General features: G+C 39.1%; 5 protein-coding genes across 7 annotated transcripts; 2 read left to right on the forward strand and 3 right to left on the reverse strand.

The window, feature by feature from the left end:
• Nucleotides 1-3,184: 3,184 nt before the first annotated feature.
• On the forward strand, nt 3,185-7,333 carry LOC130741157 (E3 ubiquitin-protein ligase At1g12760-like). Its single transcript, XM_057593970.1, has 5 exons — nt 3,185-3,898; nt 4,939-5,058; nt 5,199-5,331; nt 6,318-6,482; nt 6,900-7,333. Exons 1-5 carry the CDS (start codon nt 3,342-3,344, stop codon nt 7,071-7,073), a joined length of 1,149 nt encoding a protein of 382 aa, XP_057449953.1. The 5' UTR covers nt 3,185-3,341; the 3' UTR covers nt 7,074-7,333.
• Nucleotides 7,334-8,397: 1,064 nt separating this feature from the next.
• On the reverse strand, nt 8,398-9,147 carry LOC130741159 (uncharacterized). The gene has a single exon (XM_057593972.1). It carries the CDS (start codon nt 9,145-9,147, stop codon nt 8,677-8,679), a length of 471 nt encoding a protein of 156 aa, XP_057449955.1. The 3' UTR covers nt 8,398-8,676.
• LOC130741158 (heat stress transcription factor B-2b) lies at nt 8,398-12,438 on the reverse strand. Its single transcript, XM_057593971.1, has 4 exons — nt 12,223-12,438; nt 11,709-12,045; nt 10,674-11,614; nt 8,398-9,949 (listed from the first exon to the last, which is right to left on the reverse strand). The coding sequence occupies exons 2-3, from the start codon at nt 11,949-11,951 to the stop codon at nt 10,847-10,849; spliced, it is 1,011 nt and encodes a 336-aa protein (XP_057449954.1). The 5' UTR covers nt 11,952-12,045; nt 12,223-12,438; the 3' UTR covers nt 8,398-9,949; nt 10,674-10,846.
• Nucleotides 12,439-12,886: 448 nt separating this feature from the next.
• Nucleotides 12,887-16,818, reverse strand: LOC130741155 (transcription factor MYB3R-5-like). Of its 3 annotated transcripts, none has more exons than XM_057593966.1 (8): nt 16,554-16,818; nt 16,250-16,389; nt 16,105-16,150; nt 15,849-15,906; nt 15,546-15,640; nt 15,349-15,452; nt 14,831-14,971; nt 12,887-14,578 (listed from the first exon to the last, which is right to left on the reverse strand). In XM_057593966.1, the coding sequence occupies exons 2-8, from the start codon at nt 16,378-16,380 to the stop codon at nt 13,927-13,929; spliced, it is 1,227 nt and encodes a 408-aa protein (XP_057449949.1). In that variant the 5' UTR covers nt 16,381-16,389; nt 16,554-16,818; the 3' UTR covers nt 12,887-13,926. The 3 variants fall into 3 exon arrangements, with proteins under 3 accessions (XP_057449949.1, XP_057449950.1, XP_057449952.1); XM_057593967.1 differs by having other exon boundaries at nt 12,891-14,578; nt 16,105-16,147; nt 16,554-16,816; XM_057593969.1 differs by having other exon boundaries at nt 12,892-14,578; nt 14,831-14,959; nt 16,554-16,814.
• Nucleotides 16,819-22,802: 5,984 nt separating this feature from the next.
• On the forward strand, nt 22,803-23,873 carry LOC130741160 (thaumatin-like protein 1). The gene has a single exon (XM_057593974.1). The coding sequence runs from the start codon at nt 22,862-22,864 to the stop codon at nt 23,591-23,593; it is 732 nt and encodes a 243-aa protein (XP_057449957.1). The 5' UTR covers nt 22,803-22,861; the 3' UTR covers nt 23,594-23,873.
• Nucleotides 23,874-24,292: the final 419 nt, after the last annotated feature.

Genomic DNA, 24,292 nt, shown 5'->3' on the forward strand with positions numbered 1-24,292 from the left:
AGCCGGGATCTTGTGCTCCAAAAGAGTTCTTCTTGGCGCCACAGCTGCCTAATTTGGGCCTTGAATTGGGCCATTTCATTCCAGTCAATCTTGTGGTGGTCTTCATTGTGCATAGAAGATAGTCTTGCTTTCAATTTCTCAATTTCTTTGTCTGCTCTAGAGAAGGTGACCTTCTGCCATTTAGTGAGTCCTATTTGGCAACTTTTGACTTTGTTTTGTAGGGTCTCCCAGTCATTTTCTCCCTGAGGAGTGGTATTCCATGCATCCTCTACCACTTTGCTACAATCTTTATGTTCATTCCAGAAGGCCTCATATTTGAATTGGCGTCCGCTTCGGTGTTTTGGGACCGGATCAAGAATTAGGGGTGAGTGATCAGATGAAACAACAGGAAGGGCTACAACGAGGGCATGGGGGTAGAGGCTTCTCCAGCTCCAGTTGCTGAGAACTCTATCGAGCTTTTCCCTGGTCACGAACCCTTCCCTTGGGTTGCTTAGCCATGTGTATTTACATCCCTTAATGTCTATGTTAGCGAGGGCATTGGAATCCACAAAACTCCTGAAACGGTTGAGGCTTTGCTGTGATTGTGGGTGGAGGCCATCTTTCTCATGCTGGTAGAGGGTCTCATTAAAGTCGCCTAGGCAGCACCATGGTCCTTGGGCTAGAGGTTTGAGGCGGGAGATGGAATCCCAGAGAGCTTGGCGTCGTTGGCGAAGGGGTTCGCCATAGATGAAAGTGTATTCTGCTCCAATGACCTTTTCCTTCTCAGTAATCATAACATGGATATAATTTTGGTTTGAGTCAAGAATTTCAACAGTACATTCTTTGTTCCAGAACAGAGCAAGACCACCAGCAGTTCCAATGGGATCTACACAGAAAAAGTTTGAGAAGTGTAGGGCAAATTTCAGGCGTTCAATCTTGTTCCTCCGTGCCCGCGTCTCCATGAGGAACAAGATGGAGGGTTTTTGTTTTGAGTTGATCTCCTTCAACTCCCTGGCTGTCGTGGAGGCCCCCACTCCGCGACAGTTCCAGCTGATCAGCCTCATTGATACGTTGGGGGCAGATTAATGCCCGCCACCCCAGCCATGGTAACAAAACTTTGAGAGGAATGTTCTTTGGGGTATTCCGCCTCCTCCATTGCATCTTGAGATTCTTTTTTCTTCCTTTTTGCAATTGCCTCGGTGTTGTCCTTCTCCTTAGTGATTTGTAGGTTCCTCTCCCTCTTCAGATTGAGGATTTCCTGGAGTGAGATGCTTAATTGGTTTTCATGTCCATTTGTCAGTGCCCGTGAGTTTCTTTGGTGTTCTCCTTCTTCGTCTGGAGGGAACTCGGCGAAGTAGCTTGATGGGGTTGGGTTTTTTGGGGTGGTTTTGTGGGGGTTCCTCCAGTGGGGTTGGGTCGTGGTGGGAGTATGATGTTTTGGGGATGAGCTCAAAGCATGAGGTGGGGTAGAAGGGAGTTGGCCCTCTTGATTTTCATTCTGTAGTTGTAGTTGGTCAGCTCTCCTGAGGCCCATTCCAGTACAAACCACGAGATAAGGGAAGTTTATGTTGGTGGGCTGGAGATTTGGGCTATGTGTGGATTGGGAGAATAAGTTTTTTTGGCCCAGTTGAGGGGTAAGGTAACCCGCCTCCACAGAGTGTGAGGCGCTAGGGTTCCTTTTTGCTTCGTCAGTGGGGCCTGTTGCGGGAGTCAACTCTGTGGGATCCAGTTGTGGGGCCTCTGTGAGTTGGTGAGTCAGACCTGGCATTGGGTGATGGTTGGGAGTAAACATCGGACTAACTTGTCCCCTCTGTACAAGGTTTGTTGGTTGTGTTGTATGTGTGGGCCCTTTGCTCCCCAGATCCTCGTCATGCAAGTTCCCATGTCCCGGTGAGGCCGAGTTCTCTGAGGTGGTTCCGGTGGCCATGAATCCCAAAGGTCTTGGGGGCTGGGTACTTAATTTTGGGCCAAAGCGCGGCTTGGTTGGATCGGGGATTGCCATGAGCTTCTCTTTCTTGCATCTCCGGTGGTCATGACCAAAGCAACCGCGGGTATAGCAAAAATCCTGGAGTTTTTCGTAACGGATGGAAACCCAGGTCCTCGGCAGAGATGGTCGTGGAATCCACACTCCCGTGAGGAGAGGCTTTTGGGTGTTGAGAAGTACGCGGGCTCTAATAAAAGGTCTATTGAGGTTTCCTGTACCCATGGGTTTTCCACTTCTACTACTTGACCAGCCAGTTCAGTTATCCTAGCTGCATTCCTTGTTGAGAAGGTCTCGAGGGGGAGACCATGTAATTGTATCCAGAAGAGGACAAGGTCAAAACTCAGCTCCTGTATGGAGACGTCATGACGCCATTGTTGGAGGCTTAGAAAGTTGCCCATAACCGTCCATGGGGAGTCCTGTAGCACCTTGGCGGTGTCCTCCTTGTCCTTGAAGCGGAAGAGGAAAAGATTTGGTCCTAGGTCCGTAATTTCCCAGCCCTTTAGCTGGTTCCACGCAGTGTCCATGAGGCCTTTGACAGCTATGCGGTTGATGTTTCTATCGGTGAGGATACGCCCCACTAGGGCATTTTCAGCAAAGTGGTGGGTTTCAGGAGAGTCAAAATCGAGGATGACAGAGGCTCCTTCTGGATCAGTGTCCATTGCCAGGGGGTGTCACGGAGAGGGAAAGAAGGTGGGAGGGGTAGCTTTTTAGTGGTTGAAGATGATGAGGTAGGCGGGGGATGGATATGAGTAAGCTAGGGTGAGAGGGAAGTGGTTGAGGGGGTAGGGTTGAGTGAGAGGGTAGGGTGTGTAGTTGACCGTAGACTCCGACTAAGCAGAGAAGATACTCCGACGGGGCGGAGAAAAGCTCTCATAGTAGAGAGAAAAATTCAGATCGATGTTGGTTTTTTTTTTTCCCCTAAATATGTTATGAGCAACATTCTCACGTGTTATCTAGCACAACTTGAATTTTCTCTTCAACACAAAATCCTTAACACCATGGTAGACATATACCTCCCCACCTCTCTACTCCATCTCCATGTGTGGCTCCAAAGCTAAGGAGCCCAACCCAAATAATGAACCACTATAAGAAAGACATCCTACATTCATGAAATAAGATATCAATAAACCTTATTTACTAAAATATGGGCTTTGATTAATCCGACCAAAAACCGGACAAAAGGCGGCACCCAAATATTTATATAAATAAACAGAGATAAAGCACTGTGCTCAATTCAATATTTCAATTTCACCATTCTCATTTCTTTTTTTTCCTCCAATTCCCAAACCCCTTGTTTCACAATTCAGATAGCTAGCTATCAAAATTCAAAACCGAGTCGTCAACAATCAACTCGCCGACTCAGTTTCCCAATCTCATCATGGCCAGTGCCACGCCGACGCGTTCCTCCGAAGACATCCTCAACACGGCGCCGCTGCTATCAAATTCCGCCGGCTCCTCCGCCGAAATCAACTCCGACCGTCGATTCGCTCGGAGGCAGAGGCTCATGCAAGCGGCGCGGTTCATCCGCCAGGCGAGTGGCCAGGGAATGATGCGCGAGCCCTCGGTGATGGTTCGCGAGGCCGCAGCGGAGCAGTTGGAGGAGAGGCAGAGCGATTGGGCGTATTCGAAGCCGGTTGTCATACTCGACCTCGTTTGGAACTTCGCCTTCGTCGTGGCTTCCACCGCCGTGTGTGTTCTCAGCCGAACTGAAGCGCCGGATATGCCTCTGAGGCTGTGGATTGCGGGTTATGCTTTGCAATGCGTTATTCATATGGTTTGTGTCTGTGTCGAGTTTAGGAGGCGGAGGCGGAACCTACACAACGGGGTGCCTGGGGTTAGCACCAGCAGTGCGAATTTGAGTTCTGCTTCAAGGGTGGGTTCTCGTTCTGCTTCTGGCTATGTATCGTTTGCGCAATTCGATGAAGAGCGTACTAGGTGAATTTCTTAACTTTGTTGGGTTTAATTCAGATTAAGAAACAATAAAATTTTCATGACATTTCAATATATATTAAGGTTTTGATTTTCACTCTTATCAAGAGATTACAGGGATTGTTATGTGATAATTAGCTAATTTTCTGTGAGAGGACTTATTCTTATTCGATTTTTCAAAGCATAGATGTAAGTTTGTAAGAATCACTTTTGAGTGTAATAGTGTATAACAATTCCTCCTTGGACCAATTTGTTTTTTAGAATATAGCAAGGAAAGAATTAGATGCATTATTGAATATGTTCTTGTTCTTCCATAATCTATACTCTTCACCAAACATTTTTGTTTGTGCATTATGGCAAACATTTCTATCTTCTTCTACTCTTATACAACTCTCTGCTTGAAGATTATGAACTTTCCTTTTATTTTGAATTTGTTTGTTTATGTTTTTTCTTTTTTTACTAAATTTGAACAATAATTTGAACTCAATTTAATTTATGAGCTATAGTCTCAATCCTATCACCCAAATGGACTCATCTTGTGAATTCGATAATGCACTGCTTTCTCCAAAAGAATGCATTTTTTTAAGATTAACAAATGCCAGGTTTAAATACATCACTGGTAAGAGGATAGACTAGATAGAAGATAATCCAATAGATAGAGATAGGTCTATAAAAAGTAATTGGCTAAACTATTAGAATGTTTTCATTTATATGGTCTATCATTTGACGTGATTCATGAATATACATTATGTGTTACAACATTATCTAGTGGGAAGTGGGAACAGCTTTAATTATTGAAGTTATTTTTACCTGATAGGCTGATATGCATTAACCTTCTAGCTTGAATGAGAGAGTTACTTTCTTATTTTGTGCATATAAAACAGTGTTTGGGAAGAACCAATATGCCAATAGTAGCTTTGTATTACTGGCAAGCATGAGAGCAATTATTGTTATACATGGAAACGGCACCATCTATTATCTAATGAATGTAGTTGTCAGTGTTGATTTTTCATTATCTATCTCATGTTTGTTATTTTTCTCCTCAGTGTTGCAAAACATTTGGAATCAGCCAATACCATGTTTTCATTTATTTGGTGGATTATTGGATTCTACTGGGTATCCGCTGGTGGTCAAGATTTAGCCCAAGATTCTCCTCAGCTTTACTGGTTTGCCCTCTCTCAATCTCTCTCCTTCTGATTGTTGACATTTATTTTAATAAACAATTCATTTGTGATTCACTCATCTTTTGGCTATTCAACTCTTATTTTAGCTCAATACTTTTTGACCCAGTTTACATGCTTCGCAGGCTATGTATAATCTTCCTGGGTTTTGATGTAGTCTTTGTTGTTTTCTGTGTTGCACTGGCGTGTATCATTGGTATCGCCGTCTGCTGTTGTCTTCCATGTATCATTGCAATTCTTTATGCAGTTGCAGACCAGGTATGTTGGATCAGTCTTTCACGATGCGTTCTCGTTTTTAAGATTTTATAGCTGTATTAATCTACTGTCTGAGAAGCTCTAATTGGAATTACTATATTCTGTGTGAATTTGGTTTGGAATTTACTAAGAATTAATTATCTGTTAAGTGACTATGCAAGTTTAACCATTTCAGAACTGTTAAATAATATGTGGAAAAGATTGATAGAGGAATCCTTGTATTTGTAGAACATGTAAGTAGAGAGATTAGACAAGTGTGACGTCTAAATTCTCCACATGTGGTAAAACCTCAGAGACTGTTTATGAACTTTTGTTCCTCTTATTTAAGGGTTGAAAGCAAGGCATAGTATAACATTTTATATTATTTTACTCTAAAATTAGAGACATGATTTGGAGAGAAAATCCAGTTATTGTAATTTGGAATATATTTTTGGCCAAGGATGGATTCTATGACCAAGTGGGGGGTGGGGGGGGATGGCGGGCATTGATTTTGGGAGGAGTGGGAGTCTGAGAGATGGTGTGGTTGTTGGGATAGGATAGGTTACTGAATTTCATCTTGAGACAACGTGACTTTTGTTTTGGCGGGGTGCTAATTGTTAGAATGTGTAATTGAGATGGGGATTGTTCTCACGTGTAACTGTTATTCTGCACCAATTTTGTATCAAGCCCTTCTCGGAACCAGAGATAGAAGTTTCATAAACATTCGGTTTTCTTTCTATATTCTGATTCAGTTCTATCGCAAACTCTGCCTCATAACTTTATTTCCTAGAGTGTGTAGTATATTGTGAATGTATCACTAATTATGGTCGTTTTAAAATCAATCTTGTTTGCAACTAGTTGGCTGTTGGCCTGCATAAATGTGAAGTGAATATCCAAATGAGTTTATGTTCGACTAGTCATAATGACAATGTTGTATATCCTAGGACTGTTTAAATGGAGATATTTACTGTAATTTATTAATCTCTCTCTCTCCATGGGTAAAAAAGCAGGAAGGGGCATCCAAGGAAGACATTGAGCAGTTGTCAAGATTTAAATTCCGAAGAATTGAAAGTAATGAGAAACCTACTGGCAATGCTCAAGGACCTGGTGGAGGAATAATGACCGAATGCCTGGCTGATTCACCAATTGAACATGTTCTTGCCGAGGAGGATGCGGTATGTTGTAAACTTTGGTTATGTATGAGCTTAACTTATTCTCAGTCTTCAAGTGGTCTTGCTGCTCTGTATCTTATTGTATATCATTTCACTGTATCCGAATGGGAAATCTGTGTCTCGTTTCAAATACAGACTTTGTTGCATACTCTTTTTATTTACCTATTCACCTTCAGAACACCCTCTTACAATGAAGGATGCTATATGTATATATTTTGGTTGTATGCGTTCTTGGCCTTCCTACCCGTTTTTTTCTTATCTAGTCATTTCCAGTATCACATTGTACCGCTAAGGAAATTGACATAATGGTTTGAGTGCTAGATAATTCTGATATATAATAACTAAGTTGTTTGACAAATCGGCTTAATCCTCTGTGACACTAATAATCTTAAGTTTTTCTTTGTTGATGGTATACTATAGGAATGTTGTATCTGCCTTTCTTCTTATGATGATGGGGTTGAACTAAGAGAACTTCCTTGTGGTCACCATTTTCACTGTGGCTGTGTGGATAAATGGCTGCATATTAATGCTACGTGCCCCCTCTGCAAGTATAACATCTTGAAGAGTAGCAACGTCGGTGAAGAGGAAGTGTGAAGATGTCAGGGTAGTATTTTTTGAGGAATCTGTAGTCTTTTTGATTCACAGTATAATAGGCACAGCTTGTTAATATATACATCCATACAAAGGTACACAATTGCTACTGCTGCTGTGCTGTTATGGTGTAGGGGTAGTTGTTTTCATTGTTCGTAATTATTGTGGCTTCTAAGTTCTAATTAGATGTGTATATCAGTGTTATTCATTGCATATGGGCTATAATTATCTCAAGAGGCAATTTGGTTGTCATTTTCATTTCATTTCATTTCGTCTTCATTAATTATTGTTGTATATGAGGGTTGATTCTATAATGTCTCGTATATGAGATTTTGGAGGAACTGTTGTTGACCAAAAAAAACAAAGAACATTACGGTGGAACTGAGGAGGTGTGTTGCAGTGCCTAACTGGTCCCTATCAATGCTGTCCATACCAGACACACTGATTCATCGGCTTCCAGGAAAGCATTGGGGTGTTTAATTTTCCATATTGTTGCGGCGCTTCTTCCTCTTTCCAATTTTTTAAGTAAATGTTTCCATCATTTCCTGTTTATTCTAACACTTGTTTGTGATTATGTGACGAGGGAAATTCACAGGAGAGTTCGCTTGACGAGAAAATTAAAAACGAGAGAAAAATGAAGGATAGTACTAGTTTTGAACTTTCCAATTTTCATCGCATATTTTCCTCAACTTAGGTCCATTTTCTTATTTGACCAAAAAAAAAAAGGTCCATTTTCTTAATATTAGTCAAGCTTCCTTATCTTTCTCATTTTTTTCAATCATACCACACGTCATAACTCTTAATTTTCTCTCTCTACTTTTCTTATCTCTCCGTTAGGTGAAGGTGGAGAGGTGTGAAAAAGTAATTTTCTATCATTTTTCTACCGTGTTTTCTTAAATTAGTCAATTGGAAATTGTAATGATGTGCTCTGAAACTGGATATAGGTTTAATGTATGAAAAATCGGCTGCAATTAAATTTTTAAACTGAGTTTCTAGAAAAGAACTTCATTTCATTTAAGTTATATAATTAATGGATTAGCTATAAACTCTTAAATTAAATCACTTGTTACATACAATTGGAATGTTTCAGTAAATACACTCACATGCTAGTACGGCTGATAATCATAATATTAATCATCTTAAGACTTTGAGACTCTCGATTATATGTTTAAGGAGGGTTGTGCTGCTATACTCTTAAGTCCTTCTATACATAACATTTTCATTCTCTTTGTTTCTCTGTTATTATTTAAAGTGTGATGATTGATGATCATCTTAAGACTTTAAGACATTGATGATTGATGATCATTAAGGGGGGAACTGAAAGAAGTAAAGTAATTTAGTGCACAAGCTATGATTCATAATATTGTTGACACAATTTTCACTTCATTTTCCATTCAATTACCTCACACATTACTTTCTCTATTCACTACAAACTTTTCCCATAGATTACACAAAGTAATGACAACACCTTCTACGCACCGCACTGCATGTGGCCCCACCCCAGCCGCTAGTCACTAGTCACTAGACGACGTTGCCAGACAACAAGTATGGATTAGATCAGAGTTACAAGTTGCGTCCCTGAACTTGATCCCACACCGACTCTCATCTATGACCATCGCGCTGCTAGTTGTTTCTTGTCAACTCCACGAACCGCCGTAACTGGTATTCCAATAACAGTCTGACACGTGTCCGGAGATCCCAGCAACTTGACGGAGAGGTTGATGATGATGTCGCTCCTACAACCGTCTGTGGCCCGTAGCCGGTAACTGAGGTAGCGTACTGCGGCGGAATCACGGAGGTTGAGGAAGCCAATGTCTAACGCCGGAATCATGCACCACCCCAGTTGCGTCGGTCCCAATATTCGGCGCTTGTTGTACAGATGAAGTTGTAAGCTCGAGTGTTGTGTGTCGAAAAAGAAGGTATGATCCACTGGGACTCGGAACATGTGTTCCTCCGCTCCTCCACCGTCGTAGGAGTAGACGAGGTGGTTGGAAAGGTTGGTGAGAGTGATGAAATAGGAGGAGGAGTATTTTCCGAGACCTTCAACTGACACCATGCTGATCTCCAACGTTGTCATGATAGTAGAATAGAGAATAGAGTTATGAAGAAGAGAGAGGGGTTGGAATTTAAACAAGCTATGTGTGGAATAATATCATGATAGCTGAGGCAGGCTTGTGGAAAATTAAATTTGTTGGGTACCGCTTTCACAAGTCAATTAAGTAGTGGGTAAATGTGGCACCTTCCAAGCTACCAAGCATACCCAACTTTGCAATATTCTACCCTTGTTTTGGGTCCATCATATCATTGTTTTTCTTCAACTTGGTTCCACATCTTTTGTACTCAACACTCTGCTTGAAGTTCATCATGGGCCCAATGGTATTTGACAAATTATCATTCAATATTTGAATTAACCAAACTGCATAAATAGATTTGATTTTAACCAAAAACTCATAAAAAGTATAAAGTATTAAAGTGTATGAACTGCTGCTTAATGAAGAGAAATTTATTGAGTTGAATAGTAAGAAATCTTGAAATATTAGCACGTTTATATTTGGTTTAGATCTGAATTTGGTTCTTTCAAGTGAACAATAAACACGTTTGATTTTTAGGATTGAACTTAGTCCAAAGGTGGAAGCATTACAATTTACAATACATGAATCAAATTGGAAATAATTTCCCAAATCAGACACATATCTTGATATCTACATGTCACTTTATGCCAAAAGTGCTCTCCTAAAACACGCAATCTCTGAATCAATTTTACTCAATTTGCACGTGCTGATAATCCTTCTCTAACCACCGGCCGGTCGACAGAAGAATAGCTTTCTTTTGGAATTAGCTTCATTCATTCTCCTCAAGATTTGATAATTAAGTTGATGCTAAGAGGGGAAAAAAGAAATTAAAGATCATAGATATGATAAAGTGATATTCTTGGAAAAAAAAGATAATAGATAGTAGAATACAATATAAAAATCAAGTGTATTCAAAATGGATCAACTTGAATCAACTTGAAGCCAATGCCAAAACCTCAATACTTCAAACCACTTGCCGAAAATCATTTTAAATTGAAAATGACAAATTCTAGTTTCTTTTTTAGTGTCTTGAAATAGATGAAATCACGTTTACGTTAAGTCTGATATAACAAAACACAAATGCGAGAAATGGAAGTGTAAATGAATCACGGCTCTTGCAATCACGACTTTCACACCTTAATACTCTAAGGGAGAACTATCATCAGGAACTTGTATGCCATAACATGGAAATTAAAGTCACTTGCCCTCCATTGGGGAGTTGGGTTTGGCACCCCACCTATGGGGCTTGGCACCCCACTTTATCAAATACGGAATTTAAAATTCCGTATTCTCCCTATTGAATACGGAACTTAAAATTCCGTACTGTATTTAAGCATGCGTGTCACATTTTCAACCACTCATTATATACTAAAACAGATACGGAATTTTATTTTCCGTATTGATACGGAACTTTAAATTCCGTATTTAATAAAGTGGGGTGCAAAGCCTAAGGGGTGGGGCACCAAACTCAATTCCCCCTCCATTGGAAGGGACACATTTGATTATCTATTTAAATCAAATGAACATTTACCTCATCAAAATTGAGCATATAACCTCTTTTTTACAGTTTAAGGTGAAGGTGAAAGTCATTGAAATGTAATGTGTTGCAGCATATCCAAAACATGTGTGTGCCACGAAACAACAACCAAACAATGCTTTTTTGCCATTTAACTTAACTATGAGCAATAAAGGAGGAGAGCATTATCATTTCCCAAGCTCCAACCAAGGCTCCTGATCAGCCGAGTCATCACCATCAACAGGTTGTCCAGACTTCATATCAGACCCACCATCAGGTTCCTGCGAGGAGGATTGCATTTGCGAATTTTGATTCCTTTCCTCTCTCTCTTCTTCAACCTCACACTCTATCCTATGTCGTTTCAGCCCAATTGAAACCCCAAACAACTTCGGAACCTCCTTCTCACACGGTGTGCCAGCAGCAGCATCGCCAACTCCGCCAGCTACATGCATGGTGAGATCCTTAGCAGGAATAAGCTCCAACAAAGTCTTCTCAGGTGCAGACACCGCCCTCCCCGCGGATGACGATTCCGGTTGGCGGCTAACACCGGAAGCATAATTGTTCATCAAAGCGAATACATTACTACACAGACCCTTCAATTGACTCAACTCCTGACTCATTAGTATGTTCTCTTTCCTAAGCCTTTCATTCTCTTCTAAGAGCTCCGGCGCAGTGGTGCAACTAGTAGTGCGGTGTAGTACTGGATTACTGTTGTATGCAGCAGCAAGAGCAGATGAATTTGAAGATAGTACCTGCTCATCGCCTGAAGTCGCTGGGGACACCACCGCTAGAGCCGGTGCTGCCACTGCCACCGTCACTGCATTCGCTGTTGCCGTTGTCGCCGCCGCCACGGATGATATCTTCCGTCGTTGTATGTCACGTAGCAAGTCCTTTTGGCCTCGCCGGAAACCGTCATTAGCGAATTCCCAACGGTCAGGTACAACCTTCCGAAATCCCTGCAAACACCAAACAAGCACAAAACTATGATCAGTTTGGCTTCCAACAAAATTTTAGTATAGAAAAAGTCAAGCAAAGAGGTTAGATAATTACATAGGTGTTGAGTTGACGAACAAAACTGGAGAAATTGTTGTGTTTGAAATATTTAGGTAGCAAATCTCTAGCGAATTCGGCTGGTCGCCAAACTATGAAACTGTTACCGTCTTTATTCCACGATATTAGATCATCGACGGAAGGATCATCCACGAGCTGATACGTTTTCGTCAGAAACGGCGTCGGAATGGCTCTTTGCGAGTCCGCCGGTGCTGATTCACCGGTCTGCTCAGCCGATGTCATCGACTTGGCTGCCAGATCTGAAACTCAACCTAGTTCCGTTTCTCTCACATTAATAACTTGATAAAAACAAAAACCAGTCGATCGATCGAAACAGCTGTTTCAATTTGCAAGGAAACAGTTAGATTCTAGCAATCAAATTGAAAGGGATAAGTAACTGCTTCGGTGGTGGTGTCCACACCTATATGTCCTAACCTTGTTGTTATTATCCTATCCTACAAGTACTATTTGAATGAAAAAGAATTAATAACTTTTGTGATTGTTGTGTGTTTACCTTGATAGGGATGATGGATGGAGGGATTGGGTTGTTGTTGAGAACGAGAGCCAGAAACGGAGTGGGGAGCGGTTGCGGTGGAAACCACCGGTTAGGAGGAGGAGAAAGGTGGTGTGTGGGTGTTGTTTCTAGAAGTTTCAGGAGAGATTAGAAGAGAGAAGAATAGGATAGGAATGAATGAGTAAGAAGGAGCGTCCGCCGTCCGTGGGTAATTAGAGAAAGAAAGAAAGAGAAATGAAAAGGGAAAATATTAAAATAAAATAAAGGGAAAGGAAAGTGTGTGGGGCCCGCAGAGTAACTAGGAAGGGGCTAGAAGAAAGGTGGAGGGAAGAGGATGTGACTGGTTACGTGGCGGTGCTCTGCCGTTGGTTTCGCTATCCATCCACTTTTCCAGAATCTTCCTTCCTCAGTTCTCACCTTTCATTCATTTTATTATTATGGAATTATTTTATTTTATCCTGTTCATTTTTTAACGTTACCATGCGCTTTTTCATTTACACGTGTTGTCATTGTTCATGACGACATGGCCCACGTCGCGCACTTTCTTTCCAACAATGTTTTGTTTATCCTTTTTGATTCACTCAGGCTTTTTAATTCAAAATGTCTTGCTTATCTATTTGTCTACATAAAACATAAAAAATACACCGTACATCTAATCCATTTGGTAAGTTATATTTATATAGTATAAACTTTAATGGTGTTAAGTCTAGTACCATAACTCCATAAGATATGATAAAAATTTAAAGTATCATATAATTTTAAATTGATACAGGCATGTTTGTATGTAAGGGGTGGACGGGTGGTGATGGTGGAGTTGAATGAAAATATAAGAGGTACTTCAAACTAATGGGTTCTAATGGTGGTGATGGAGAGTGGTGATGATAATAGTGGTGAAAGTGGTGGCAACGTAAGGTGGTAATTTTGGGCTTGTGACAGTAGCGGTGGTGGTAGTGACCGTGATTGTGAAGGGGTGGTGGAATTGATTGTCGTGCATAGTGGCAACGCCGATAGCGGTAGTGGTGGTGACAATGTTATAAGATGATAGTGGTAACAAATTTGATATGTGGCCTTAATAATTACATAATATGCAATGTAAGATAAAATTTATACAAATATTTATTTAAAATGGCTAAATCTGCTTCAGAAACAAATAAATCGCAATCTAAAAACACCATATTCTTAAAGCATTTATAGATTATAAAGTCTGTCAAGATGCTCGGATCAACAAATATTCTTCATACCTCTCCATTAGCAATCATTGCCAAGATGACAATTAGATCATCACGATCGATTAGAGCCTCTTTATAATGGTCTTTTACCTAATATTAACGTAAGTTTTTAAGATAATTGGTTGTGACATTCTTCTGAATGAACCCTTGCACAAACTAATTTAATATCCATGTTTTCTTTATCTCCAAAATTATGAACATTTACATATGCGTGTTTGGATCCAACTTCCAAGTTTGACACATACTACTAAGTGATTACCATGACTTCTTCGCTAGATTTAGCTATGAGTCTATGACCTATATGACATGAAGGAATGGATAACTCTGAAAAAGAATTGTTGCTTCAAAACTTGAGTGATAACCATGACTTCTTCGAGAGATTTAGCTATGACCTACTCTATATGACATGAAGGAATTGAATAACTCTGATTCAGGTTCTAAATTATCAAAGCCAATTAGGCGTTCTGCATCAAGACTACAGATGCAGAGTTCTGGCACTATCACTTAAGTCAGCAGTGGAAGCTTTCCTAGGAGTTCTTTTCCTTATAATAGAAGGAATGTTCTCATAGTTCATTGCTAAGCTCCTTAGTACAGATTCCGGGCTGACGCTACCCATGTAATTACTGAATTTAGATTTTGGGGTAACATAAGAGCAACCTGTATCTTGCATAGAGCTGATTTTGCTGTGGCTTTCACTTCCAACTTGGTCTTTCTTCTCACACTGAGGACTGTCAGATTCATCAACAACAGTAAACTCTGCATCTGAAGAATAAACCTTTTGCCGCTTGGGAGATTCATATGCCTCATAATGAACAGTAGTGGCAAGAGGGGAACAAAACAAATTTGTAGCAAGCATATCCGGAAAATTATTCAAAGACAAGTCTGTTGGTAAATTAATCAATCTGCTTTCTCCTTGTCTTGAGGCCTTAGGAGTTTCCCCATTAAAATAGCTCTTTGGAGAGGAAAATTCCACCCCAGAAGTGCTTTGAAGAGTCAATTTAGTGGATGAGTTATCAATACTGTGTGCCAACCAGTGACTCTGATTGAGAGAAACTGTTTCATTAGGTGATGCATACATTTTCTTCTTCATTGAGCAGTTCCAGTGATTTTTTATAGCATTGCAAGTCCTGGTTTAGCCAAAAGATACAAAGAATTATAAAGGGTCATTAGATAACATAAAGATACTGACTTCTACATAAATGCATGTCATCTTATCAGTATCTTCAATATTATTGTTCTGTTTTTCTTAGCCTACTTTGCTTTTCAAGTGAGAGGTGTGGTGAGAAGTGCAAGCACAGTCACAAGGGATAAGATACATAACTCAGGAACATATTAAAGCACATATTGTTAGATTGCAGGTAGAAAAATCAGATAAGTACCTTCCAGGAAGAATCCTTGCAATTTCTGCCCACTTACCACCGTGTACTTGGTGATAGTAAGCAAGTACTGATTCCTCTTCCTCTGTCCATGCAACCTTCGTTATAGCTGGATCATGGTGATTGTGCCACCTGAAATGATATCTAATTAACTAGAAGTTCATTTTCTGGCAACAGGTTGTATAAGGAATATACAAACAGTAATCTGCCAAATATGATATAATAATAACATCAATACAAAACATAAGGTTATCTAACATATGTGTGATGAAAATCAATGAAATATCATCTTGGAAACTCAACTAGAGTTAGATATCAAGCATATAAATCCAAAAGCAAAGGCTACAGAAAATTGTTCATAAACAGTAAAATTGCATACATAAGTTGCCTTTGTGCAGATGAATAGTAAAGCAGCATACATCAAAAGGAAAAAAAAAAAAGAAGGGGGGACAATTCTCATTATACATAAAGATACCCAATCTGCCAAAAATATAAGGGCACATAGGTCTATGATTGCCTACCTCTCTCGGCATTGCTTCCCAATACGACCTGGTAAGAATTTTGCAACAACAGACCATCTCTTCAAACCATACTTTCTGACTAGTTCAATGAGGCAATCGTCCTCCTAAAACATTGAATAACCCTAAATGCAATCAGCATTTCAACAAACTAAAAATTGATAAAATTAAAATTACAACAATGTGTATAAAATCAGCACCTCCTTTGTCCATGGTCCCTTTACAAGCTCAGGATTTAAAACCTTTTGCCAGCGATGCATGCATTGAACGTCGGTGCGCCCTGGAAGATATGTAGCTGCAAGGGACAATTTGGGTAACCAGGTTAGCTTAAGAGTGACAACTAACTACATCTACATGAATGAATTGAAAGATGATTAACAATGTCATTAACATTATCCATTTCAGTTGAGGATAACACTAGTAACTAGTTCATGAGCCACCAGAAACAAATAAAATATAAAGTACTAGTTCAAATTGATTCTGGTATTGCTTGCCACATTCACCTATTTTCTTCCAGCTCCTTCCATCGTGCTTCTTGACTGTCTCAATCAGAAGGTTGTCCTGTTCGCCAGAGCCACGAGATTTCAAAGTTAGAGAGCATTAACATAGCGCATTGTAAGCTAACAGAAGAATGCAAATAAAGCATAACAAAAATAGAAACATGACATGAGATAGAAAAAAAATGCATCATCTACTAAAAGGGAAAATATCCATAGCATATATTTGAAAGAGAGGGTTAATTAATATCAAGCAACAAACCTCTTCCTCTGTCCAACACGAGCGTCTAACTTGGGCTTTTATTCTGCTACCAAATTTGGGAAAAACTGGTAAGCAATTATAGAATCGATTTGAAATCACTTATACTGCTTAGTGCTTAAGCTGGAAATGGAGTAGAGTAGCTTACCTTGCATCAGGGGTTGTTTCCAGAGGAGAAGTGTCGCTAACACAATTGGGCGAATAAAGACGTAACTGAAGCAAATCTCGACGAGGTGAATCGAATTCGAAATCATCAAGCTCGCTTTTAACCTCAAACATGGCGTTTTTCTGAATCGAATCCATTCAACACAAAACAACGCAGAATAATACAAAAATTAGTAACGCGATTTTGGATGATAGTGACAGAGAAAGACGATTATACAGTTATGGAAACCAGAAACAGAAAATGGAAGTAGAAGATGGTAGAGCATGAGATGAATATGAACTGGTACCTGGAAATGCGGTTAGGAAATAGAGAGAGACTGGTATGGAATTGGAAACGACGACGACGCAAGTGGAGTGAGTGGGTTTTTAAACGGCCTCTGAGTCTGAGTGTGCAGCTTGTGTTGGAAGCTAAACAAATTCAACTTAACGGCTTGCGTCGCACTTTTCATGCTGTGTAATGTGGATTGTGGAGTTACGGAAATGGACATTAACACTCTTTATTGGGCCTGGGCCTGAGTGTTGAGCCCTTAAAATATTGTGATGACACTTGTGGAGGCCTTTTTTGGCCCAACAATGCACAAATGTAGCCCATGTTTGCATTAATATGTAGGCCATTCAAGATTGTTGGATTATATTTGCATCTTCATCATTAAACAAAAAGATTGTGAAGATCAATACTATAGCTTTTCACCAAAAAAAAAATTACTATAGCTATAGCATCAAACCATCAATAAGTGATGCCTAGATTAGGGGAACTCCAGAACTTTAATCGTCTAAACTCAAATATAATACATTTAGCAAGACTGATGATGATGAGAACTTAAATGGAGTGATTTTATCCATCATTTGTAAACAATTTGAAAGATGAAAAGAAAATAATCACATTTAGTCTTTGAGTTTAATGGATATGCACTGTTACACTGACATCCAATCAATGTTTGCCATGTAAGAGAAAAGTTACATTCATTTTTTATTTTAATTAAAATAAAAACATATTTGCTTATTTGGCGGAATTCAAATTGAATGTCAAATCCATTAAATTCCTAGTCTTTTTAACAATTCAAATCAATCAACATTAAATAAAAAATGTGTTTATAAATCATTAAAATATTTTTTAAAATTGAATTATTTAATTAATTTAGTATTTATGAATTTAGGAAAATGTTTTTTTAATTAATGAAATAGTAAATTAGTACAAATTATTTCGTTACTCTTAGCTCAACCATGTGAGCTACTCATCTCTCTAGTACTTATTAATAAATGTGAATTGTGAGAAAATTTTCGTAGTAGAATGAAGAACTAGGGTTCCGTAGCAGATTACGAGGGTAAAAACATTCACGTTAATGAAAGAGTAGTAGAGAACGTTTGTTGACGGAGGAGAATGTTGGGTCCAGGTGGGCCAGCATCCTGTCTGCTAGGTAGCGTTCGAAACGGGGCGCTGTCTGCTACGCTATAAGGAAATAACGTTGCGCCCTCACTAACACCAATTGGTTTTGGCGTAGTGGTAAGCGCGTGATCCTTCAATTGGTATCAGAGCCAGATCTCGTGTTCGATGTAACGCCCCGATTTCTCGAGTGTTACACAGTAACTAATTAACCAATTTTCGTAAAGAGTTTTCGTCGATTCACTTATTAATCTTCAATTAATGACAAACCTTTCATTTTACAAAAACTCTTGAAACATAACCTTTCCAAAAACACGCGGAAGTAACCAACTTCGTAAAACTTTTTAAATAACCAACTGTAAAGAGTACGAAACAAAGGCCTGAATGAAAATAAAGATTACATCAAAACTTGTTCATTCGAATTTAAGCAATAAAATTGTTCGATACCAACACTTCGGAAACTCTCAACCCCAACAGAAAACAAAAGACTCTCAACCCAAACCCTATTCCTTAGCCTCTTCCTCTTCCTCTAAAGTGTAGTCGTCCTCCAGTATTGGCACGTCACGTAGCATCAACTCTCAAGAATGAGTCATCGTCATTATCTTCACGACCATCTACCCCCCCAAACAAACACATAGCAAACAAGCAGGGTCAGGTCCAACAAAAGAATGATAATGACAAAATCAACAACAACATATATAATATAAGTACATTATATGTCTTTTATGGGAAAGAGTCAGTTACTAACGGAATCTCACTTCACACAACCCACCAAAACTTCCATGGCCATAATCACGATCATCCGCAGATGAACAAATCTCGGAGGGGACTCACCGTACAACCCTCAATCATGTGGGGGGACTCACCGTCCGCCAGACTCACTGTCCGTCCACAGAATCACAAGGCGACCGCAGTCAGCCAATCACGTGGGGACTCACCGTACAACCCACAAAACACCCTCGCGTGCAAGGTACCATCGTTCTCATGGTCCATAGTCCTCACCAGACCTATGTCCAATTATTCACATTTACTTGCAAGCGAGTTTATTACACTGTTCTCTTTGTTAAGTCTCTAAAATCAATCCTAGAGTCTTATCATACTCTTTATACAACAACCTTCACAACACAACATTCACGGGTTACAAGGGAATTACGGCTAGGTGAGCGACCCTTGAACCATTAACTCAGAAAATAAATATAATCCACGTAAAGGAACGCAAGAACATTCACTCATGCATAATATATCATCGCAACTTCAACATATTGACAGCAGAAACAACTTTCACAAAAATAGAGCCACAGAATGCATCTTTCAACCAAAAATCACGTATGATACCTTTCTAGAAAGCTATTTTAAATATCTACAACTCTCTAGTTACAGACTTGTTCATTTGAGTCCCAGAATTAGGTGATATTAGGCCTTAAAGCTAACTGTCCGGAACAGGAAGACAGCAGGTGTGACAGTTACTAAACACGACCCCCAGATCACATTACTAAACCAAAAATTATGATTTTTATATGTCTGGAAAGATATTTCGAAAATCTACAACTTTCATTTTAATCACTTTTTCATTTGATGACCATAAACAGGTAAAAAGGGGCTCTGAAGTCCGCTGTCCAGTACAGGAAACTGGCAGCGAAACTTCCACCTCTAGTTTAAGCTATAAACCATCTCAGCCCAAGGCTTTAAGCTATGTTCCAGCAATAAAATCAAATCACATAGGTCTCATATGATAATAGTACAGCAAGCAAACCTTCAACCCAAACCCTCATGCAAACCCTCAACAATCAAGATTCTTCACAAACAAACATAGCAACAAGTCCCTAATAAACTACCCAAGTCCTAGGACCAGCCCTTACCTTGATTCTTGATCTGAAAAGAGAAGAGAATGAAGTTTGGAAGAACAATCTCTTGCTGTCCAAGTCTCCTTCACCTTCCTTCTCCTTCGCGAAACTCTCTCTATTCGCGCTCTCTCCCTTGCTCGCGCGCGTGACCGGCGACAATGGTGGTGGCTTGGGCGGCGGCTCCCTTCTCTTCTCTCACACGTTCTCTCTTTGTTTTTCACGTGAAGGTGCTGTAGTGTATCTCTGTTTTCTGATTGTGGAAGAATAGGGTTTCCCCCCTTGGCTAAAATCACATGCAACCCACAAGTGGGCTAGGGTTTTGTTTTTCCACAAGCCCGACCCAAGTCCAACCTTAACCCACCAGTCTAATTACCTAATCAGACCTGAAACTTACTAAAACCTAAGCCCTCAAAGGTAAATTCATAATTAAATTCGGACTTAGAAGAAAAACAATGTAATAATCCCGCTGGCACTGTACAGCCGGAACTACGTTCACTAAAACGGGGATATCTGGAGCTACAGATATCGGATCGACACGAAAGCACTTGGAGAATTTTCTAGACTTAAAGGGATACAACTCTCATGAAGGAAGTTTTCCCAAATGAAGTCGTTAAGACCCTCTAAAAATTCGCACAAGTTGACAGTTCTAATCTGCCAGCTATCAAACATAGCCAAAAACTTCAATTTTATTCAAACTTCCATAAAATTGTTCCAAATTGAACTTAGGGCCTTACATTCGAATCCCATGGAAGACATGTTGTGCAGCTAGTTTGGCTGCCAGGTGCTGGGGGGGGATTGTTGGGTCCAGGTGGGCCAGCATCCTGCCTGCTAGGTAGCGTTCGAAACGGGGCGCTGTCTGCTACGCTATAAGGAAATAACGTTGCGCCCTCACTAACACCAATTGGTTTTGGCGTAGTGGTAAGCGCGTGATCCTTCAGAGAATGCATCGATAGAAGTGGAGGAAGCGAGGAACAAAGCTTGTCTTCTCATCAATGGAGGACAAGATTGTAAAAGCAAGGATTGTGCAAGACAAAATTTTACTTTCAAATATTTCTAAAAGCCAAATTAATTCAAAAAAAAAAACAAAAACAAAAGAAATAGCATAAATACCGACGGTTTAAATTAAACCGTCATAAACTGCATGCCCCTAGTATTTTTTTCGGAGATTAAACTATTTTTTCAATCAATTTTTTTTTTTCTTTTTGAAATGAATCAAAACTTTTCTTAATAATATTGTATATTAGAAATTAGAAATTCTTCTTTTAAAGAAATGCCCAAATTTTTTCAAGTATACATATAAAATTTGACAACAAATCACTCTTCTACACACACTAAAAAATATGAAAAATCTGAGATCTGAGTGAGAGGGTGAAGGAGAAATGTCCATCATGACTGCGACACTATCATAATATTGATGGAGGAGCTCTTGACAGAGCCGCCTCTATTTTATTGAGAAAATACTTCTAGTCTCCCACATGTCCAAGGTAACGCAAATGTAGGATTTTAAACCCAATTAAGCAGGCACAGCCGCCTCTATTAGTGAGGCCCTACTCTCTCTACTACATTTAATTTCTTTATGACACTGAGCAAGCATATCCTCATTTTCAGTCCAGGATCTTCTCCCCTGCCTAATTACCATGATGGAAAACGAAAGCAGTCAAAAGGGCTGAAAAACAGTAATTGGTTGTTTGGAATTGGAACTGATATGAAAATAAAGGTTATTATATATTCAAAAAAAATTCTTCAACCTCATTTTCATTAATTTTTATTTTTATATTTTTCTTCTCTTTTCAGCATGTAACACATATTACATAATATCACTTATTTATCTCTTAGCTTCCTATTTATCTCATAGAAAACTATAACATAAGTGTGTGAACATACTATTTTCCAAGGGGACATGAAAGAGAGAGAATAATAACTAATATGAAAACGAAAAAAAAACAAATTGAAGATACTTTATACTTGTGTCTCACTCTCATTAATAAAATTGTGAAATATTATCAATTAAAAAAATGTCTTATCCATATATTTTAGGTGGGGTGTCTTATCCATATATTTTTAAGTGAGGTAGTGTAATTTCATTTGTCATGAAAAAAATAGGATTTAAGAATTAGAAGAGAGGATCTTAATCCAAATAGGCGAAATAGCCATATCCCTACAATGTTTTTTCAGTACATCGGAAAAATATCCCCACAATGTAATTGTAATTAGCCGCGTTCATGTAACATTTATTGCTAAATCTGTTTTTACAACGAGTTAGGATGGAATTCTGGACGGAAAATTTATTTCTCTAAAGTTTTTGACACTAATTAATTTCATCTCTTAGCCAAAAAAATTATGATAAATAACTGGACTTTTTTAAGCGTACATAATTTGAACCCTGAACGATGCACGTTGTGGAGAAAAAAAAATTATATTGAAAAACAAAAAAGCAAACAAACAAAAACTCAAATGAAAATCAGACTCGTTCGCAATGATTTTCAATACAGGTTTTTGTTCGGTTTTGACCGATTCGATTCTTAAATCTGCCGATTTTTTTAGCTAATCAAATTTGTTAGCATGTTAGTTTCCAGTTAAATTGTTCAGTCCAATCCTATTTTTTGAACACTACCATTTATAGCATGTTTGGAAAGCTGTTCCAAAAATACATATGACTTTTTCAATATTTTTTACGTAATAAAATATGTGATTATTTTAATGGATTAGTAGTAAGAACATTTATAAAAGAAAGAAAAAAATTATACCCATTTATTTTAATTTAAATTTTATTGACCCTACGTAAAATTAAGGACTAATGGTCAAACTTATCCATAATTTTATAAGCGAGTTTGATTTTAATTTTCTAGCGGAAAAATGATGATAATGATGATAAAAAACAGATTAATAATTATAAATATGACATTATATTAAAAACGTCATTTTTATCCAAGAAACTAAAATAACTTTTCTTTAAAAAAAAAGAGGAAACTAAAATAGCTTCACTTACAAAATCAAAGACTAATTTTATCAAACTTAAATCAACCAATTGAGTTTAGACAACCTAACTCTTTAACTATCTTAAGTAAATGATGTAAATGTAAATCCATACCAAACTCTATACTTTTCTCTGATATTATCTTCACTCGGATATGATCATATATATGAGCTATAAAAGCGGCCGCCGGGGCCCGGGGACTTTCATTATTAAAGTCAAGCTAGCTGCCATCTTGGCATCTTATATCGACAATCGCTAACGTGATGGCTGTTTCTTATCCTTTTACTCATTAATACTAATTAAAAATACTAACACTATATAAACCCCATATAGCAACCATTCTTTTCATCCATTCAAACATCACACCCCTCTTATTTAAAATCACTTGAAATGGGTTACCTCACACTATCCTCCCTCCTCCTTATGCTCACCGCCTCTCTCGTCACACTGACCAGAGCAGCAAACTTTGAGATCGTCAACAACTGCCCCTACACTGTGTGGGCAGCTGCCAGCCCTGGTGGAGGCCGCCGCCTCGACCGCGGCCAGACATGGAACCTGGGGGTCAACGCAGGCACTGCAATGGCCCGTATCTGGGGCCGCACCGGGTGCAACTTCGACGGTGCTGGCCGCGGCCGGTGCCAGACCGGAGACTGCACCGGTGGGCTCAATTGCCAGGGCTGGGGTGTCCCACCAAACACGTTGGCAGAGTTCGCTCTGAACCAATACGGGAACCAAGATTTCTATGACATCTCACTCGTTGACGGATTCAACATCCCCATGGACTTCTTCCCCCTCAACGGTGGATGCCACAAGATCAGTTGCACCGCCGATATCAACGGACAGTGCCCCAATGAGCTGAGGGCCCCCGGTGGATGTAACAACCCTTGCACCGTGTATAAGACTAATGAGTTTTGTTGTACCAATGGACAAGGAACCTGTGGGCCCACTAATTTCTCACGGTTCTTCAAGGACAGGTGCCATGATTCTTACAGCTACCCTCAGGATGATCCCACCAGCACTTTCACTTGCCCTGCTGGATCTAACTACAAAGTTGTGTTCTGTCCTCTGGGATCTCCTCATGTGACCCTTATGATGCCTGGAAATGATACCAGGGGGTACTGAAAGGGGGGAAAATGGAATAATTTGGAAGCTAGCTAGATAGGTCCTTCATTGGGCCTAGAAGAAATATGAAGTTTTTGTTAAAACTTCTTCACTTGTGATGATGATCAATAAGCTTGGAGTTTGTTTAGTGTGTTTTTCCGTTTGTGTAATAAAAAAATGGAGGAAATTGTGAAGGGTTGTTTGCCTTCTAAAAATATATGGAGCTTCTTCTATGTTATGATCGGAGATCGATCATAACTTTATTGTTGAAAAAGTTAAAACGACTTGTGCTTTCCTTCTAGCTAATATGTCCTTTTTTCTCTTTTGAGAAAGTGCAATTTTAATTTTCAATGGACATCAACCTAACTAATATTAAAACGAACGAGGGAAAATAACTTTTTTTTACCTTTTAAAAACTTTTTGCCAAACTATATCTTGAATCTATTTATTGAATATAATATATATATATATATATATATATATATATATATATATATATCAGCACTTTAGGGAGCAAATCTTCACCACTTATGTAGCTCCGAATTCAGTATATTCTTCTATTTTTTTCTGAAATTTAAAATAGAAAATATGATATTAATTTTATTTTATGGAGTTGTTGAAGTTATTGGTGATATATTTAACCACATTCTAGATGTGAATCAAAGATATTAATTAAGATAGGTATATCATAATTTGTATAGTTTTTTTTTTTGTTATCAA

This window comes from Lotus japonicus, chromosome 2, assembly GCF_012489685.1.
Source record: "Lotus japonicus ecotype B-129 chromosome 2, LjGifu_v1.2".
Taxonomy (NCBI): Eukaryota; Viridiplantae; Streptophyta; class Magnoliopsida; order Fabales; family Fabaceae; genus Lotus; species Lotus japonicus.